This window comes from Chiroxiphia lanceolata, chromosome 5 (assembly GCF_009829145.1).
Source record: "Chiroxiphia lanceolata isolate bChiLan1 chromosome 5, bChiLan1.pri, whole genome shotgun sequence".
In the NCBI taxonomy this organism is placed as follows: Eukaryota; Metazoa; Chordata; class Aves; order Passeriformes; family Pipridae; genus Chiroxiphia; species Chiroxiphia lanceolata.
Window position 1 is genome coordinate 54,139,386 of NC_045641.1, and position 21,486 is coordinate 54,160,871.

The following is a 21,486-nucleotide window of genomic DNA, read 5'->3' on the forward strand; positions in this document are numbered from 1 at the left end:
TTACTCAACAATGGTCGGGTCTGTGCTGAAGGATGGTGAGTCTAAACCATTACAAATCAAGGAGTTTGCAGACCTATCAGAGAGAATGCCAGTGACAGCAACAACACTGACCACTGTGCTGAAAAGCATCACCTACAAGAAAATCTTATAAGAATGGGGACTGCTTTTCTCTAGGGAGAAAAGGGAAAAATGAAGGGCAAGTCTTCAAGCAGTAAGTTTTTAGTTTCCTGCAGGAAGAAGTAATGGCCCCTCAAAAAAAAATTGCAGTCTTAAAAAGTAAGGCAAGAGATTTAGGTTGGGCATTGGGAAAACTTTCCAGGGTTGTTAAGGCACAAATTGCCTGAGGAAGTTCCTCGTCTGTGGGTTATCTATATCTGCACACAATGTCAGAGGCAGAGCTGATCCTGCCTAAGGAAAGAGAGATAGACTATGTAATGCCTTGAAGTCCTTCCAACACAACTATTCTATGAAAAATGCTTAAAATTCACCTTGAAAACATGCTTCCCTTGAACCATTAACAGATATAGCTTCCAAGCCAGGCATTTCTACTATTGCATGATTTAAAATGACAAAATCTTCCTTGTTGTAATATCAGCAAACAGAAACTCAAAAAGATCTCCAGCACCTAGAAAACACTGATGGAAACTGATAGTAGCTTAAGGTTTAGTTCAAATGATCTGGAGGGTTTTCTGAAGTAGGCATCTTTAACAGAACTATCCTCAAAATACCTGTGGGCATTGTCTCAAATCTGGGCCTCATAGAGGTATGAAATATTTCTACTCCCACAGTATGTATTATGTTATTTTTCAAGGCAGACTGTGTCACGTTTATCACACATGGTTTGTTCTTGCCCTGAATGTTTTTGCAGCCACTGACACCATTGCAAAGCCAGTATAAAACACCATCAGGCTAATGTAATGCCTTCTTCTGTTTGATGATTCCTAATGCAAATGACTCTGCAAGGCCACAGGGAGCTGGACTCTCCTGTTTTATGCATAGTTACCTGTCGCTCTATCTGCATGGGCTGCTTTCAAAGACCCCTTTGTCTGCAAGGTAAACTCAGGCTGGAGATGATCTCAGAGTCAAAATCCCAGCCAAGGGAAGTCATCAGGCTACAAAACCCACAAAGTTAAAAATACAGGGAGCACTGGAAAATCAACAGGAAACAATTTCTGCTGACTGAAGTTTTCAGCCTTCTTCCAAACACCAGCTAGCTGTAGCCTTTCGGATGGGACAAAGAAGCTACATGAAAGCAGCAGTGCTCCTTCGCTTAGTCTATTAAAATGGGATTGAATGCCAGGAAAAGGTCTGGATTGTTCCTCAGCTCTGATTGTAGATCTGGACATTATGGGGGCAAGATAGCTGAGTCCCTCAGACCCTCTCTCCACTCCTCCCTTCTTGTCAGGGTTCCCTGGGCAATGGTTGCCAAAGGGAATTTTTCCTTTTCTTCTGGCTCTTGACATTAGCAGGCCTGAAATTGATCCTGGCAGTTTGGTATGAAGTACTCACCAGCTCAGGAGATTCCCAGGCCTGTTTGGATGTCAGGTGTCTAAGCACAGCTTTGTCTGGCTTGCCTGCTCAAGGGAATGCCTGCCAGACCAACTTAGATTGTAAATACCAGTCATCAAATGAAGATTGTCCATTTTCACCCCCAGCAAAAAAAATCTGAAGCTTTTTACTACAAGTCATTATGAAAAAAATTATGGAGGAAAAGCACAAAAAACATGAAAACACAGACCTAAAACTTCCTTTTCTTGTTCTGGTGTTCACATCAGATGATGCATTCTTCAGCAACAGAAGCTGAAGGTTCAGCTTGGTAACACTCTACTTGCAGAGTGGGACATCTCTGAGACATATGGAGACATAGAGCTGGGAAAACCTTTCGTCTCCCCAGCCCATAGAACCTCTTGAGCTTATATGTAAGCTAGCAAGTTTGCCTTGACCCACTGGGGAGATCACTGATTTTACTGAATTTGTCCAAGGTGAACTCCTCCCTCCCTACATCTACTGAGATTTTATATATATATTAAATGCAGGTGCCTTTTAGAGGTACATATTTTCTTATCTCTGGTCTGATTTGATGCCTGAGGAAGTGTGGCTGTGGCCGAGGCAACATGCTGTAATCTCGTAAGTAAAACCCAGGCAGTCACCTCTGTCATTGCCAATCCCTCCCTGTGAGTGTGTCTGTGTGTGTGTGTATGTGTTTGAAGTAGAATTTATTTCTTGGCAACAGGAATTTTCCTCCTTTTTTCATTGTAACTGGGAGTTACAGTGATGTAAGATCATGTAAGGCTGTTGCTTTAAAAAGTTTACACAGGTCCACAGACATGAAATCTCATTACATCATCGGGTCACCAGCCCACAGTCATTGCTTTAAAATTATGTGGATTTAAAAAAAAGAAAGTTGGAAATTATTTTTTCATTTGTCGTCTGGCCTCTGAGCCTTTACAGGTGCACTAGTTCTCCATTGGCAAGTTTTTTCCATGAGTTCATGAGAACAAAACACACTTTTTTCTTTTTTTTTTCTTTCTTTTTCTTTTCTTTCTTTTTTTTTTTATTATGTATAAAAGTTGTTCTTGGCATTATCTTTTGGTTCCAGCTAATAGAAGTAGCAGAAGAACATTAAATAGTACAAGGATCTCAGTAAAATCACAAGTATTAGCAACACCATCTGAGTGCTCTGGTATTACACAGCTACTAGTTAGAAGATGATTTTACTGCTGCCTAATCTTGATCATAATTTAGTCTGAAAGAGACGCTTTAAAAGGAAGGGGAAAAAAACTCTTCAAAGGGAGAAGACTAAATTTTCTGCATCAAAAAATGAAACCTTTTTATTTATATTTATATCACAGGCACTAATTTAATATAAGACTTTGAGTCTTTATGGGTGTATTTGCACCATGCTGGAAAGGGAAGACTTGCAAGGCCCAATAATAGGATATTCTAGTTCAAGGTTTACTCATTTGCTTATAAAGAACAGAGTTAGGATTTGGAGATCAAGACAAATGCTTATCAGCTAATCCTGCCATCCTCCTACAGCCAGTGGTCTGTTGGCACTCCTGTCTGAGGGGCAGCAGAGCCACGCAGGAGGATTATCACACCTCTCCCCCAGCTAGTCTGATCTGTCTCTTAACCTTCACTGACATCCACTGCAGTCATAATCACCCCTTTTGCTCCCCGTAGCTGAAATATTCCTTGCCAACCTTTCCGGCCTTGTAAGTCCCACCTCTTTTAAAATATAAAGTGTTTTAATAATTGAGCAGCACTGTTCATAGCCTACCCAGCTTTGCTAATCCTTTAATAGTTAAAATCTTAATAAGTAAATCACATCAGGTGGCCTTCGCTGCTTATCACCTTCCTGCAGCATAATGAGGTTTTTTAGCTGTTTAGCTAAAAGGTTTAAATCTTTTGTATTAGGCTTGTAGTTGGCCAGTGGCACGACAGCCGACTCAGACATAATTCTAAATGGATGTTTCCAAGTGGAAACTTGGAATTTGAATTCAAATGACCTTACCTCTTTTTATTATTATTATTCTTTCCTGTGTGCATTTTTCAGCTTGCTCATTCTTAATTCCTTCAGTACTTATTACTGCAATAAGCCTAATCCTGTGTACTTTTACACCCCAAGTCTGGGAGCCGTAAAGATTTCTGCAGTCTCTCCAGGGCAAACCAGCTGTAATTGGACCTCCAGTTGCCTCACAGAAAAAAAAAATAAGGAAAAGAAGGAAAAGCCAATTACAGCTGAAGACAATTCTGCATCTGTGTCCATGTGTTTGCGTCTCTGCTACCCTTGAGTAACTCTTTATCCTTTTGCTCCACTCCAGGCCGAGTTCTCCGAGTTGAACCTGGCTGCTTACGTCATGGGTGGCTGCATGGTGGACATGCAGGTCATGAGGAATGGCACTAAGGTGGTAAGGTGAGGAGCACCAGTTTGTCTTGAAAATTGGGTTTTCTGGACCAATGTTGGGGCAAGTAGGATTACCTCAGGGTCTGACCAGTATCTGAATCAGGGTAGCACAGTCCTGATGACATCAGGGTTTCTTGGAAGCAGTGAAAAGAGCAGCCTGGCTCTGGTGGTTTTGTATCAGGTCTCAGGTGTGCAGTATGCCATACAGCCATTGTTTCCAGCCCAGACCCTTCATGCAACAACAAATGCCTCCTTTTCAGGTTCTTTTTATCCTCAGAACTCCCAGTAAAAGAGAAAATGGATCTTTCTTTCCCTTGATTTTTCTCTCCTTTTGTGTCGAACAATCTTCATTACAAACAGTGGCTGGAATTCATTAGTCTGCCTGTCTTAGGTCTGATCCCAGTGGACTATCCTTGCAGTAGCCACAAAGCCCTTCCAAGCATGACCAAGTTTTGTGGTGTAGTCAACACACCGGAGGGTTTCAGAGGTGGGCCCATGTGATCCTGAAGTTCAACAAGACCAATTGCAAGGTCCTACACCTAGGCTGGGGTAGTCTCATGCACAAATACGGGCTGGGGAATGACCAGATCGAGAGCAGCCCTCACAAGAACGACTTGGGGATGTTGGTGGACAAGAAGATTGACATAAGCCAGCAACATGTTCTCTCAACCCAGAAAGCCAACCATATCCTGGGCTGTATCAAAAGCAGTATGGCCAGCAAGACTGGGGAGGATTGTTTCTGCCCCTCTGCTTTGCTGTGGTCAAATCCCATCTGGAGTACTGCATCCAGCTCTGGGGTACCAAACATAAAAAAGATGTGGACCTGTTAGAACAAGTCCAAAAGAGGACCATAACAATGATCAGAGGGCTGAAGCACCTCTCCTGTGAAGACAGGCTGAGAGAGTTGTTCAGTGTGGAGATGAGAAGGCTCCAGGGAGAGGTTATAGGACCTTCAAGTACCTAAAGAGGGCTACAAGAGAGTTGGAAAGAGACTTCTGACAAGGGAATGTAGTGATGGAACAAGGAGGAATGGCTTCAAATTGAATAAGGGTAGATTTAGTCTCACACTAGGAAGAAATTCTTTACTGTGAGGGTGATGAGACACTGGAACAGGTTGCCCAGAGAAGTTGTGGATGTCCCATCCCTGCAGTGTTCAAGGTCAGATTGGATGGGGCTTTGAGCAACCTGTTCTAGTGGAAGGTGTCCCTGTCCAAGCAATTCTTCTTCGATCATGCATCCAATTCACTTTCCAAAAGCATTGCTCCCCTACTTTCAGACATCAGAGTGCCTGTAATTTGCAGTTAATGTTAGAGGCATTCTCACTAGTGCTATGTAAAGAACAGTATAAGTTGTCACATCTGTGTATGATGCCTCTGTTTGCATAACACTGATATTAACTTTCAGCTTATTATTCCCAAGCCTTCATCTTTATGAGTTTTTGTCAATACAATCACAACACTACATTTCATCTTTGATACAATAGCTTTTCTTTGTGTTGAAATCTCATTACTATTCCAAATTAATTTTTCTTGCCACTCCACTTCTGTTTGTACAACTCCTTTGCACTTTTTGGTGTATTCAGCATCTTGAGTTTAATATGGTTCACACATTTAATCAATCCTTTTGTCTGTTTGCTCCTAGTTCAAAATTAGAGATAGAGACACATTATACAGCATACAGTGATGTTTTTGAAAGGGATTATTAGAACAGCTGAAAAACAGTTATTCTGAGCATGCTGACCTAAGTTTAATTTTTCAAAATGTCATTTGCAGTCCAAACAGTGCAAAGCAAAACTTGTCACTGTCAATTAGCTATGACTGTGGTCTCCATTCGCTCTTTGGTTTAATTTCACGAGCCTCTGCTAAAAACTTTTAAAGTTGTGTCTGTTACATACATTTGCTTTCTCTTGTCCCACAAATGTCTGTTTCTGTCCCATGAACCAGCTGCTGGAGCATTCATCACACAATGTGCCGTGCTAATGCACTCCTGTGTTCACTTGCTCATGATGCTGGAAGGTTTCCCAAGAACCATTTCCTAGGTTGATCACATCTTCATTTTCCTTCCCGTGTCTTTCCTCCCAAAGACATTCGTACATCTGGCAGAAAGATCTTGGGCTATTAAACAGAAACTGAAGACAAAATTTATTTCACAAGAGTGTCTGGGGCATGATGTTCATTTTTCTGCTCGCAGTGAATATACAGGTATCCCAGCTAGCATTTTCAAGTGTATATTTATATATGAAATGCATCTTTTTATCAATGGCATTTGTTCAGGTTTTTTTGTTTTCATCTCTGCATGTGTAAAGACATATTTGTGTTGTGGGAAGTGGATTTGGTAAATACATACTTAGATGCAGGATTTATATGGCGTATGTGTGTTACACACCATAGTCCTTACAAGCAGCAGACATTTGTTTACAGCCTGTGCTGATGTGCCCTTGGCATGCCCAGTTCAACAAGTTTAAGAGCTCAGGCCAGCCAACTTCCATGGCCATTCCTAGCAATACTTTAGAAGGTACAGAAATAAAAACTCTTCTTCACTTTAGAAGGTGAATTGTGGAGCGTACGGCTACTGAGCTGTGTGGAGCCCCCTCAGCCCATCCACGTGGATGCAGCTGCTTCTCACTCCCTTCAAGTCCCCCGATTGCACCCACAGACATGTTCTGCCTGGCCACAGACACCCTTCAGAGTGTCCAGCCACGGGGAGATGCCACGGGGGACACCTTCAACTCAAGTATGCACCAACCCCGCTGCTGCTGACATCTTTTTTCCATCACTTATTAGACGTCTGTTAATTATTAAGCAAAATATTCAGTCACAAGTCATAATGTTTCTAGATGATGAAATATAATAATCATGTTTTTTGAACCCCCGAAGTCCTTGCAAATACCACTGAGAAGTTATAGGAAGGTAAATAAGGCAGCATCTTGCTAACAAGCACATTTGGGATCCCCCCCCAGAGGAGCCCTACCTGCTTCACTCTTCTCTTCACAGGGAGGGCAACAGAATGTGCAAATTTAGTGGAAAGACATTGAATGTACTACAGACCAGTAGATTTGAAATCAATTAAATAATAAATATTTTTTAAAACAACAATTATTAATATTAATATAAAGCAACCACTGGGCCATTCTCTCCAGTTTGACGTTACATTATCTAACAATTTTGTAGACTATTAAATGCTGTCATTTTGGAGCAGGTCTCCTAGTTTCTTCTTTGAACTGGAAACAGTGTATTGCACATTTAAAACAAAGCTCTCTCTCTGCTGATCCCTTGATGCTTTCTGACACCCTGGAGTTACGGCATTCTTTTAGACCCCATGCCAACTGACTTGAATGTGCACCAGGAAAGACTTGTGGTTCTTTTACCTGGAAGATAAATCCCCTAATAAGAAGGTATAACAGTCCTTAAAGCTCTACATTTACTGCTTGCCTCAGGCAAATTTATTAAAAAAAACCAACAAACCCACAACCAAAAAACAACTCAACAAAAAACCCACAATCACTGACAATTAAAGAGAGCAAAAAAGTGGAAGTGGAAGTGTACAGACCTCCATGACTACTAGCCTGTGTATCTTGAAACAAGTAGCTATAAATAAGTTACCAAACAACATAACTGAAGCCAGGCATTACTTTACTTGCCTGATTTTTAAAACAAGTGTGGCTCCAAGAATGTAGTTTTACAGTAACAATATTCTGAGTCTCCAGCTCCTTTTTTTTTTCGCTTCTAAATTCTGCACATCTTGGGGGGGAGGCGATTTGAAATAGTATCAGCAAAATGTGCTACTGTAGACAAAGGCTATCATCTAACAAACCTAAAAAACTGCATGTGTGGTTTCTGTTCTGAGTTCCACCATGTTATGCAAAGGCTCTATCAGCCTATTCAGCACATTTTCTTCAGAGTTAGAAGACAAAGAGCTGGCCATGTAGTACCTACTGCAGTCTCTAGCAAGCACTTTCCTGTTTTAGTACCCTGTAACACGTGCCCTGACTGAGGACACTGTGGTGGGATGAGCTGGGCACCAGGAGCAGTGTTAGGCTCAGCCAGGACATTGCTCTTTATTACCCCAGCGTTTATTAGGGTAAAATTGGCAGCAGACCTTCCCCAGTGAAAAATTAAATATGGGAAGCAGGAAGTGGTGCTTATTCATCCCAAAGGATCCCTCACCAACTTAAACATAGCAACTCTTTCAGCGGAGAAATGGAGTCATTTCTGGGTGCAACGGCTGGACTACTAAAGAACATGAAAAAACAAATGTGGGCTTATGCCTGCTTTTAAAACACTTGGGTGGGTTCTTCAACCTCCTTCCAGTGTATACACAACTTCCTTTTGCACAGGTCTCCAAACACATACAGTCAGAGACAGAGTGAACCATCTGGAGTCTAATTACTCTTTCAAGGTTTTGGGCTGTGTCACCTCTACTGGCATTCAATGTAAGGAATGGGATTTTTCTTTTCACTTGTCTTCATTTCTCTGAAGGGTCCTTCATTCAATATTGTCTCAGCATAAAGAGGCTGTCAGTGCTGGCTCTGCACCCACTCTGAGGTGCATTTATGCTTTCAGGGTATTTTAAGAGTGTCTTAGTATATAAATGAGAATTTGGGCTGTCTCTGCTTCTGACAACAACACTTAGACTCCCAAACTATGATCTTAGGTTCTGCATTAATGATTAAATGCAGTCACATGTTTGAATTTTGGGCTTTACAATCCTTCAGCTATTAATTCCAGTAGACATGCAAATAAGACAGGGATATGTTGAAAATCTGGACAGCTTCCTTACCTGGGGAATACTAATATCTTTGGGAGCATTTCAGACTTTTAAGGATATAAATTAATCATGCACCAGACTGCTCTCATCTCCTGTCTCCCTGTAGAGCTGCCTCTTTTGCTATTGGTGCTGATCATCCAGGGGAGAAAACACACTTTCATGTCTGCATGGGACCTACCACAGTGGTGGCCATACCACTTACAGTGTGGTATGCAGCCTCACTGCAACACCACAGTACAGACAACAACTGACAGACTAGGATCTGAAATGGGGAGGAACCTGAGTGGAGAAATGACCCTGGCAAAAGGAAAGGCATGTCCAAAACAACAGTAAAGGAGCACTGAGGACAAAGTCTTGCTGTGGGGAAATACTTCTGTCATAGAGTGATGTTTAGTCCTACAGGCCTTGCCTGAATTTGGCCTGTGTGTGTAACGTGTATGTCTCACCCTGCTTGCCCTGAGTGATATGCCCTTGCAACTCACAGCTGTGGTGGGGTCAGTGAATTCTCCAGTTCGCCCATACAAGCCCATTCATTCCTGTAGTTAACACTGACTTTCCCGCTGGTTCCAGCTGATTCAGTGCTTCTACGATGCTCTGTGTGCTGATAACAGGGCAGCAGCCTGTTGAATAAACACCCCAAAAATCCCTGAAAGTGCTTTTTTCCCCAAGCATATTTTTATACTACAAGCTGCCATACAACCTCAGCATGAGGAAGCAAATCCTTTTCCGTGGGAGAAGAGAAGAAACTGGCCAGCCCACAGGTGTTTTCCAACTATTCCTGCAGACCCCAGGAGACGAATACTCTGACTAAAAAAGATTTACCTGCCCTAGGATGAAAGACTGTTTAAAGTCCAGTGAGGACACTGTCCACTGCCCACTGCACCTTTTCCCACCCCAGTAGGCTCGCTCACTCAGAGGTCCATTAACAAGCAGCTCCCTGAAAAGGGCAGGTAGGTTTTCTAACCTACAGAGGCCATGCTTTCTCATCACGCAGTAGTGGCACATTCCTAGAAGGATGTTTTCTTGTCTCTCAAGGACTATTTGTTCACAAGACTTGGTGGTTTCTTGCAGTTCTTCTACAGGGAGAACATCCAGGAAAGTCACTGGAGTAGCTGCTGTCCCTGGGCACTGATATAGGAAGTATTGAGAGGCAGTAGGTAACTTTCCAGCTTCTCAGGTTCCAGGAAGCTTGTGCCAAAGAGGAACTCCAAGCTCTGTCTAGTCCCTGTCTTTTTTAATTTAAGACTTGACCTAACTAGGCTCTTTTTTAGAATGTCTTTTTTTATTTTTTTTTATTTTTTTTTTTTTTATTACTTCCAAAGCAAATTTCTACGATTTTCTGTGAAACTGCTGATGGGAGAAAGAAATGGCAGGAACTGATTTGGAGAGTCTAGGTTTCTAGAAGCCAGATGGAAAAACATGTTGAGCTCATGGTTCTCCCAAGTTTCACAGAAAGTGCCACATGGTAGAGTAAAATATGCGGTATGTATTCAACACTGAGAAACATTTGGGCAGTATTTTTTGTACTGATGGCATGGCAATCTGTAAATGTAATGGAGAAGTGTGTGTAACAGCCTGTAAGCTTTTGAAATTTCAGATTAGGCAAAAGACCAATATGCCAAATTACCACTTCCCTCGCCAAAATACCCTGCAGAGTCAATGAGCTGGAGCGAGGTGTCCAACAGGGTAAACCCTGGCAAGCTGCAGTTACGTATGAAGAAATTTAACACCTCCAGTAAACATTTATAAACTGAGATATTATTCCCACATGGGGGATGATCTAACTTTGTTTTTAACTAATATCTCCCCTCTCTTCACCTATCTGTCCCTGTGGCTCATATTTTTTTTGAGCAGGAACTACAAAAGAGTTGGGGTGTGACTATTTATGTATTTATTCTCAGTTACTTCCACCTCAGCTCCTGCTGCTAAACAGCTGCTTGGAGGCCTGCTTCTCCCTTTGGGGTTTCCTGATCTCCCAGATGAATAATGTCCCCCTTCACCTCCCCAGCAGCTGGCGCCCAGCCGACGTGCGGGCAGGATGCTGACAGTTATGGGGAAAACATTTGGCGTGCAGGCAGCTGCCAGAAAGCAAAAGTCACTCTGAGCAGACCAGGGTGGGGAGCATCTCAGAGACTAAACTTCTCCCTTAACCTTTTTGCATTCACAGTAATTCATTCCAATAAGGAATGTGCTGCCAGGTCTAGAGCACTCACTGATTAATTAATCCCGGACTGAATGCAAGAATGATTAAAGACTGTTGTAGATTGTTTCAGTCTTGATCAACTCTCTTTTTTTTCCCAACTGTGCTGTAATTTGTCACATTTCCACATGGCTTTTTATTAAGGCTTCTTCCAGGGAATGGCAAACAGAGAAGCGAAGGGACAATTCGTGCTGCACCTGCACTGTACTGATCAAGATGGATCTTTGTTAATGACGTTATATTGGGGCAGAGTGGAGCCTCAACAAACAAGTTGCGGGGGGGGACAATGACAGATGTGTCAGAGGGTAGAGCTGCTATTCAGAGGGACCTCAGTAACTGGGGAAATGAGCCAACAGGAACCTCATGATGTTCAGTAAGGACAATTGCAAAGTCTTGAGGGGAGGAAGAAATAACCCCAGTACTGGTGGGGAATAACAGAAGAGAAAACAGCTCTGCACAAAAGGACATGGAGGTCCTGTGTGCTCATGCAGGGTGGAAATCCTATGGCTCACTGGGTGGTATTAGCAAGCATGTAGCTAATGAGACACTGTTCACATCTGGAGTACTGTGTCCAGCTGTGAGCTCACTGGTACAAGAAAGGCGTTGACAGACTGGACTGAGTTGTGTGAAAGGCCTCCAAGCTCCTTGAACTGGACTAAAGACACCCAAGGAAAGACTGAGGTGGCTTTGTTCAGTCTGTAAGAGAAGGTTGAGAGGGATCCACCTATAGCCATCAGGCAACTAAAGGGGTGGTGAAGAGGCAATGAAGCCAGACTTGTTGAAGGTGTGCAGTGAGAGGACAAAAAAACCCGAGATTAAAGTTGCAGCAAGTGAAATTCTAATAAGATACCATTTTGTAAAAAATTTCTACAGAGAGAGTGGTCAAATACTGGAACAAATCACAGAGAGGCTTTGTCCTTGGGAATATTCAGTCTTGGGCTGGACAAGACCATGATCATCCCAATGTCAATTTAAAGTTAGCCCTGCGATGAGCGTGGTGTTGGGCCAGATTTCCAAAGATCCTCTCCAACTTAAATTATTCTGTGACTTTATTCTGTGATGTCAGAAAGTACTTGAATCACCTTCTGTAAAAGCTTTGGGTCACAGACATTTTGAAGGCAAGTTGCCATTGGCAGGTATGGTTGTTACTACATTTAGGCATTGTCCGAGTCCACATGCTTTTCCTTGTAAATGTCGATTAGTTTAGAAGTAAAATATATGGCAGACTTTTTAGACTGCCACAGGACAGTTCAGAGAGTATGTGACATGATTTCATGGTTAGTTGAGCATTGATCTGTGGCTGAGAAGCAAATCAGAGCATCTTCCAGGTTGTCCCTGTCTGCATATAGTGGTATTGGTCCTACTGCAACTGTGATTCCTGGTTCCTGCTGCATTTGCTAAACTGATCTCTCACACATGCCATGTTTTTTCCCCAACCATTATCTATTACAATATCCCAAAAGACACCCTGTTTCTCTCCTCCAACCCGGTAAAGAGAGATCATCCTTTATTCTATGTGGCTTTTTTGTTTCTGTAAAGCAAGTTCCATTTCATCTTATTCATATAAGTAATCACATTCATTCCTTCTTTGAATAACTTCATCAGGTTTTGTTTCTTTCTGTGGAAAATATGACATGAGGTTTTGACTGAAGTGACTTTTTGTTCTTAGGAAATTTCCCTCTTTACTACTACATCCAAGATAATGTTAGATCTAACATCATGATAAGTGAAAATGTCATAGATTTCATATTAATTTTCAGTAATGTGATAACAATACTTTTAACACCCAATTAAAGCACAAAAAGAACTTGTTCCATTACTTGTTCCATAGAAAATGCCATTTTCTATTTCCTATCAGACACCTGAGGCACCGCACAGTTTGAGGCATTATTGCGCTTCTCATGTAGTTGTAGCCACTTATGGCTTGGAATTGTGCCTCAGAAGCTTCCCTGAAAGCTCCATTAATTGCCAATAATGCAAAGATTGTTGTATCATATTGCTTAATTATGTACTTTTCTTCCTCTCTGCGTCATGCCAACCAGATAGAAAAGGATTTGGAACGGAACTTAGTCAAAATGTGTTGATCACTGGGAAGTGTCTGAAAGCTGAATTAAGCCTCTTGAATAATGGAGGAGAGATAGAACCTGAAGTGAGGATGTGTGTCTTCAATGTCCTGGGAAGATATTTTTGTACTGATTTGAAGGACAAGGTGTCTTGTAAGACTGGCAGTCTTTAAGAAAGAAAGCAGGAGAGTTCCTCCTTTTCTCACAGCACTGGCAAAAAGCTCTCTAAACCCATCACGGTGCTAAAGCATAAAGCATCCACTCTTTGGCTACAAGCGATTATTCACAGTGGAGGGGTCATTAAAGGTATTTTGGCAATAAAAGAATCACAGAATTCTTAAGGTTGGAAAAGACCTCTAAGACGGTTGAGTCCCACTGTTAACCCAACACTGCCATGTTCACCACTAAACCATGTCCCTAAGTGCCATATCCACGCATATTTTGAACACTTCAAGGGAAGGTGACTCAACCACTTCCCTGGCAGCCTGTTCCAATGCTTGACAACTCATTCCATGAAGAAATTTTTTCTAATATCCACTAAGCCTCCCCTGGCACAACTTGAGGCCCTTTCTTCTTGTTCTATCACTTGTTATCTGTGGAAGAGACCAACCCCCACCTCAGTGCAACCCTCAACGGCTTTGTTCTCCTCTCTGGACACACCCCAGCACCTCAATGTCTTTCTTTTATTGAGGGCCCCAAGACTAAACACAGTATTTGAGGTGTAGCCCAGCAGTGCTGAGTACAGGGGGATGACCTAGTGTGCTGATCACACTAGTTCTGATACAAATAATCTATTCTTGTGTGTTCCTTCTTCATGGTCGTGAATCTATTTGCATTTCAGTGAGGAAAGCTGAAGGACCAAGAAGCAAGCCAGACTTATGGTTATACACAGAAATAAGAAATAGGAGATCTCTTTAAGGCATGAAACCTCTCAGCAGGATTTGCTGTCATCATCTTCTCTACCACAAAGCAGTCCAGGGCTCTGCTTTCTGCACAGAAATGTTATTGATGATCTTTTCAGAGCTAATCCTCTTCTCATAATGAGAGAAGTTAGACACATGGTCACCAGAACAGCTACTGCTGCTTCTGAGATGTCTGACTTCCATATTTAACATCAGAATCCCTTAAATTGTTTTATATTTCCCCATTTCTGACAAAACTATTTCCAAGACAGCTAATGCTGTCACAGATTTAAGGGTAGATGGGTCCAACCTAGGAAATTGTATTCTACAGTTGGATCTCTTCCTATTAGACATTTTGGGTCCAGGCTTTATACTTAGGTTTGTCTCTGAAAATATAGTTTTACCACTAAGAAAGAAAAAAGACTGCTAAAAGACATTGGAACAAGTTGAAAAAGAGTTAGTTAAACGCAGATAAGCATCCTGCACTGCAGTATCCAATCCAGGCTCAGGACTGGCAGCACTAGCAGCTTCCCAGCCAGACACTAGGCAGAGGTAGGCTGAGCGAATGCCATGGGCCTTGGCTAGCACCTGGGAGAAGGAGGCAACTTACTGCAAAGGGAGGAAAGCCACAGGGACCTGTGGGGGGCTGCTTCACTCTGGGGGTGTCTAGTTCATTTATTCACCACTCGGAGCACTGAAAGGCTCATGCCGTGTTTGGCAGAGGCCACTGCTTGTGGCAACATGAGCTGAAAGAAAAGCACCTTTTCATTCCAGAGGAAAATGAAATCTCACCGGCTATTTCAATCTGAAAATTATTTTTTTCCAACGTCCTGGCTTTTTCTTTGTTTGTTTGTTTCTTTTAAACGAAGGATTCTTCTGTCTATAAGCCACTCTGAGAAGGTACTACGTACATTTTAGTGATCTTCATTTTGCCAGGTAGTGCTGGAAGCCAAACTCAAATGATAACTGAGCTCTTGAGGTCTGAAAAGGGCTTCTTTTTTGTTTGTGGCTGAAGATGGGCTCCGGCTTTCTTCCAGGAGTATCATCCATCTGGCGGCTATGCTCAGGAAGATTCAAGACTTCAGGCAGGTTCTACACAGCCCAGGAACAGCACTGCACCAACATGCAGAGCACAGATTACTAGTGATATGTTTTAAACCTGTGGTTTACTTTTAGTTCTATTTACCTATCCCATCTCCCTGCCCACTAGATGTTTGAATGGAGTCTCCTGTATTCCTTTTCTGACCAAACCCATTCCCATGATATGTCTTTAGCAAGGAATAGGTACAGTTTTATTCAAGACCACTCATGGTCATCTGAACACCGGTTGGAAGGTTTGGATGGAGTGAGGGAAGACATGGAGGCAGTGGAGAGCAAAGGTACCTGCTCCTGCCATAGCTCCTCTTGTCCTACTAGACAGGTGCTTAGAGACCTCAGCACAGTAGGTGCTACTGAGTTTGGCTCATCCAAAGGTTTTAGCAATGGTGTTTCAAATGTGTGACTTCTGCCTAACCCATCTGTCTGCCAGGGATTTCAGCTTTGACATGGGAGATGTTATTGGCTTGAACCAGCAAAGAAAACATCTATGCTACTAGCTGTTCCAAATTCAAGGCTTGCTCTGTTAGCTTAAGCTTTACACTTGGAGAATGAGCAGTAGCTTGCAAAAGTAATCTTCTACCAAAAAAAACAAGAATCCTCATGTGAAGCAAATAAGCTCTTTTCTCACCAGATCACTGGTATCTCTAGTTAATCAGTTTTCATACCACCACTCCTACCATGACTATTCATTTCCCTTTTACTGCCTGCTATCCTTCCTAGCCCCTCGCCTCTCATTTTGCCACTGATTTCTGTTTCTGCGTTACAGGATCTGGGGCTCTCCAGCTGATGCTTATTCGTAGTCAGTCCCAGGTCTGGCACTCCTATGCCTTGTTCTCAGTATCCATGGGAACATTCACATTGTTTCACAGCTCAAAACAGGAATTCAGTGTCCACCTTCACTTTAGAGAATCACTTCTCATCTGCTGCATGAGAGAGTGCCCTGTCTTCCTACAGGACACAGAGTTTGAGAATAGGCTTTTCCATGTTAGTTCTCTATTCTCATGTCCATCTTCTAAGTGGAGAAACTCTTCCTTTGCCAGGACCTGAAAAGACAAGAGCTTTTTTTCCTGAGTTTTTGGCTGGCAGAAATAAAGACACTGAAGGCAGTTTCCCAGCCACTGTGTGCTTTCCCCACAAAGCTGGCCACACTCATTGTATCCTTTCACCCCACAACAGCACCACATCCCCATCCAGGGTGTTGGAAAGGAGGTTCAGGGGCAAGTAGTGCTGCTTCCTCTGAGGAGGCCAGACCAATGGTCTGAAGCACTCCTGCAAAACCTCAGTACATGCTGTTCCACAAGTCAAGTCTGAGGAAAGACTTGACCTGTAACAGGGATTGTTTTTTCCTCATACACTCAGAAAGCTGGATGAGGAAAGATGAGCTCCCAGTCCTCCAGGTACCACAACTGCTCAGTAACTCAGCACAGATATTGAGCCATGATTATAAGAAGCTGGTTAATCCTTCCTGAGGACCCTTGCCTTCCTCCAGGATACTTTCTGCACAGCAAGTCCAGCAGAATGGAGCAGCTCAAGCTTTCCAAAATTTGTATTCTCTTGCGGTTTCTCAGCAGGAGATCACCACTTCCCTCATCCCCATTGACACCAGGGAGGTCCATAAATCAGCTGCACAGCGATAGCACAGGCCTCCTGATGCTCATTATTCATCTCGCTGCTGGAGGAAAGCACCACCTTTGGTGCCAAGTACATTAGGGAACATGCTCGTGTTTAAAAAAACTCCACGGGAGGGAATCACAACATTTCCAAAGCTTGGCCTCTTGCATCACAAAAGCTGAGCATGCTCTTCACCATGTCTCGGGTGGGCAATAACAAAAGTCCAAGGCCAACAAACAAAATGAACAGCTTTGAAACAACAAAGCTGTGCTGGGGTTTGTGTACAGTGTTTGTTGCCACAATCTGGCCCAGAATCACAATCTCGGATTTCCCTGCCTGAATGATGGAAATATAAATAGGGGCTATAAATCCAAGGTATTTCCAGCTCATACATCCAAAGGACAGAAATTATAGTCTCTTAGCAAGGAAAATGTTCAAGGATAGTGAGGTAGTGGAACCTGGTTACAGAGCTCATTTCTCTGAAAATCTTTAATACAACATGGAAATTTTTCTGATGTCCTTGACGCAACCTCTGTTAATGTATAAAATAATCCCATTTCAGTGGAAAAGCCCCTTCCATGCCTTTGAGAATTAACTGCTGAGCACCATTTTGGGAACAGCTTCTTTCCAGGGACTATTTCCAGAGATTTTTTGAATGGTTCCAAAGACACAGCATCAGCAAGGAATCAAATCTGCCTGCTTGAAAGATAATCTGTTGCCTGTTGGCTTACCTAGAAAGGGCCTCACTTTTCTGTGCATTTGCTGAGAGCTGCTGCTGTTGAACCATAGGAGTCCCAGCTCTAATCTTGCTAAATAATATTCTGGAAGTCCATGCCATGAGTCACAGCGCTGTATGAGGGGCTCTGCTCGTTTGATTAATTACATTACCATGCCTGCCCTTCGCTTGTTGACTCATATCCATAAGAGCTCGAGATGTGCTGCGTACGTAATAAACTGATTAAAGGGGGAATGTATGTCAATGAAGGTACGATAGCTTTTTGAAATCCCTTATGATCTTCCCACCCACTGGGCATTGCTTCAATATCAAGTTCAATCATCAGGAAACAAACTTGCTTTCTCATCTGCTTTGCACATTACAATGAGCTTGCCAACTGTGGCCAAGCTTTTAGAAAGAAAAGAGAATCTCCCCATCAGTGAATTTATGACCCTTGGCTCCAGCTGTGGCTCATTCCTATGCGTGTCTGAGTGACAAGGAAACTGCAGAAAATCTGTTTGGCCTGTTTCTATGCTCTCACACTTGCAGCTATATTGGATTTTTCTTTTTTTTTAATGGCTAGGAGTTTGGTTTGGTTTTGTTTGTTACCTTCTAACACAAGCAACCCATGAGGAGAGACCCAGAGAAGAACAAAGTGTGTTAGTGAAAAGAAAGGGGAAGGATTTAAAAGAAACAAGGAGAGGCTGGAAGTGTTGCTGAGCATTTCAAAGTAAAACGTCACTCCCCTCATTTCTTCCAGGTCCTTCAAGCCGGACTTCGTCCTGATTCGGCAGCATGCCTACAGCATGGCACTGGGAGAAGACTTCCGCAGCCTTATCATCGGTCTCCAGTATGGTGGCATCCACACAGTCAACTCCCTCTACTCCATCTACAACTTCTGCAGCAAGCCCTGGGTGGTAAGTGATGATCCAGCTCTACTGCATGTCAACACTGCAAAGAAGATATCCTGTGTCCATAAAGCACCAAACTCAGCTGCGTCTCTTTCATAGGAATTTGTCTCTTTAGGTTAAAACCACCATCTAAACAACCTTAGGAGTCCAGCTGGGAATTCTCAGGGAAAAAAAACTACTAGCACTACTTCTTTATCAGCCTCTAATTGTATCAAGGTGTTATTTCTTCACCCTGAGTAAGGCACTTCACTTGTCCCAACTCTAAAAGGTCACAAACAGCTAACAGTACAGCAACACCTAAATGTCTTGTAAGACAGAGTAGATTAATAGATTAATAATATCAGATCAATAACAACATATTCTTGTCCTGACTAAAAAAAAAGATAAAGCTACCTTAAAGAAAATTTATCATTCACTGTTTTAGAAGGCATCTGACCAAAAGCAAGATCCTGTCTTTTCCAAAAATGTTCCAGTGCAGTAATAAGAGTAGTGAGAGCAATCTCACTTTGCCATCAGTGTATAGGTGGATTATACACACTTGACCTCAGTTCCCATTTGAATGATAAGGATTGCTGGGAGCGGAAAGAGGAGGAGAGAGAAATCACTTCCAGACTCAGTTCAATACCTTCACATTGTTTCTGACAGTGGGTCCTAAACACACAAGTGCATTGACCCTGGTAACCAGACAAAAAGCCTCCACATTTACACTGCCTTTTGCTGACAATCATGTGGTCCAACCCATCTGACTTTGGGGTTGAGTCAATGAGGGCTTAGTTGACATATTTCAATTCATGCCTTTTAATTACATTTTTGATGGTGTACAGGGACCTCAAGATGTGAAAGGTCTATTTTTAGGAATCTAAAATAAAAGAAAACAAACAAACTAAGCACATTAAAAAAGACAAATAAATAAATAAATAAAGAGAAAGAGAGAAAGAAAGAGAGAGAGAGAAAGAAAGAGAGAGAGAAGAAAAGAAAGAAAGAAAGAAAGAAAGAAAGAAAGAAAGAGAAAGAAAGAAAGAAAGAAAGAAAGAAAGAAAGAAAGAAAGAAAGAAAGAAAGAAAGAAAGAAAGAAAGAAAGAAAGAAAGAAAGAAAGAAAGAAAAAGAAAGAAAGAAAGAAAGAAAGAAAGAAAAAGAAAGAAAGAAAGAAAGAAAGAAAGAAAGAAAGAAAGAAAGAAAGAAAGAAAGAAAGAAAGAAAGAAAGAAAGAAAGAAAGAAAGAAAGAAAGAAAGAAAGAAAGAAAAAGAAATAGCAGTGCTGGAAAGGCAGTGTGGGAGAACTTGGCTCTGCCAGCAACTTGGCTCTGCCTACTCTGGGTCTGGTAGTGCCATGCTTTCCTCACAGGGAATACAGCTGGCTCAGAAAACCTTCCCAGAAGAGTCAAGGAAACCACTCGTAAACAATTAAAACAAGTTTTCAGAATCCCTGCTTTCCCTACTGCCCCTGCACACACATCACCCTCCAAACCAGTGATTGTAATGTGCTAAGTAATCTAAGAGCTCAGATGGCATTTGGCACCACTGAAATTTTATCAGGTTGAACCTCAGGTAGAGATTACAGCAGGGCATTTGAGGGCAAAAAGCTTCACCTACAGCAGATTCAGAAAATTTGGGGTTTGCAATAGCTGGGAAGTGAGAGACAGGGACACTTCGGTGCACGTTCCACTCTGATTGCAAAACAGGCATCTTGAAATAAGGAATCTGCTTAACAAAGATTACTGGGAACTTTTTGAACCTAGAAAACAGTTGAGATACATGAAGAAATGAAACTAAATACCCCTGGGAAATGTGCTTTTCACTCTCACTTTTTATTTTTTCAAAAAATGGTTCCATTTCATAGAAATGTTTATGGTTTTGTGAAGGGGGATGGAAGTGAGACTGTTCTTCCTTGGCAATTTGCAACCATGTTTTATTCTCAGCAACTCTAATTACAATCAGCTGAGTTTGGGTTTGAGTTTACTCAAACATACAGCCCCATCTTTAATGACATTTGCCAGTTTTCCAGTACTGCAATACACAAATTTCTTCAAACGTTAAAATTTGCATTAAACACAGGCACAGTTTGAATTAGATGTTTCTGAGAGGAAAAAAAAAAGAGTCTTCTAGGGATTTCACGCACACAGAGAAACATCTAACAAATCTAAGTTTTATGATGCTTCCAGAACTATTGAGAAATAATGCTACTAGCACACTAAGCACAATGCTTCAACCACTAATAACAATTTTTGTGTTACAAAAGTTACAATCCAAAATACAGTGGGAAGAATGTTCTGAGCAGTATTCGCATTACGTGCAGGTAATGTCCGCAATTGCAAAGCAACCTTTTATCTGTAAAACTGCAGGAAACATGAAATTTTGAAGGCAGTCACCTCCAGAGTCCAGGGAATCCCAGCCAAACTGTTGTTGACTGTCAAGAGATATAGACTCCCCAGTGACCTAGGCACTTTCAAAATATGCAAAAGGCCTTGAGATCTTCTGAATGGATCTTTTTATTTATGTAAAGACTCCCTGCACGTAACTCTAGATGTCCAACCAGTCAGGCCAAGACATTTCACTTGCCTACCTGTTCCAGGTACCTAAAACCAGGCTGTGCCACATTGCCTTGCCCCATGTCTTGCTCTGTGGTCTGGATGGAATATCACTAAAACCAGTGGAATCACAGAAAGTAAGAACTGATGCCAAAGTGTGGAAGGGGCAGTTATATCTAGCTGAGGTGCTCACAGTAACATTCCTACCCATCTGCATTGGTAGATGTTACTTGAGCCCTGTTATCAGGTATCTAAAGGCTGCTGTACCACGTAACATGGGTGTCTCTTTGTCAATATTTGTCCCTAACAACTGGTAAAAAAAGAGAAAATGGGAGGGAGTTGTCCCATGAGAGTCAATACCAATGTCAAACCTTTTTGTAGGCTTGAGAGCCTGACAAGGCTCCCAGATGTCTGAGTCTCTCATCTGCAACACTGGTTATTTCAGCAACAGCCAAGAGCTGTATGGTTCAACAGGATGTCCAAGGAACAAGTCAGACTGCTGTCTATCAGCTACACAGTTATTTTGTTTGAGCTGTTTTCCTAGGATAACGTACATTGCCTCAACATCACAGTGTCCATGGTTCACCAGGATTGCGTGCATGCGCAGCAAGGGGCATGGGCTGCTCTCAGCCAGGGTGTTTTTCCTTCTCTCCCTGTCTCTGTCTCATTTTGTTTAATTTTTAAGCCCTGTTTGCTCACCTTGCTAGTCAAAACAGGTCTTTATTATTCTTTTCTACGATGTGCAGGGCTAGTGCAAGTGGTTAAGAGAAGCAAGCTGTCCTCC

The 21,486-nt window shown here is 42.2% G+C and overlaps 1 protein-coding gene across 2 annotated transcripts in view; it reads left to right on the plus strand.

The window, feature by feature from the left end:
• SYN3 (synapsin III) overlaps positions 1–21,486 on the plus strand; it is a 202,623-nt gene that overhangs the window by 44,694 nt on the left and 136,443 nt on the right. For both annotated transcript variants that reach the window (XM_032689324.1, XM_032689325.1), the window contains exons 5-6: positions 3,825–3,916; positions 18,024–18,180. In XM_032689324.1, coding sequence (XP_032545215.1) covers positions 3,825–3,916; positions 18,024–18,180 — 249 coding nt within the window. The remainder of the gene's footprint in view (positions 1–3,824; positions 3,917–18,023; positions 18,181–21,486) is intronic.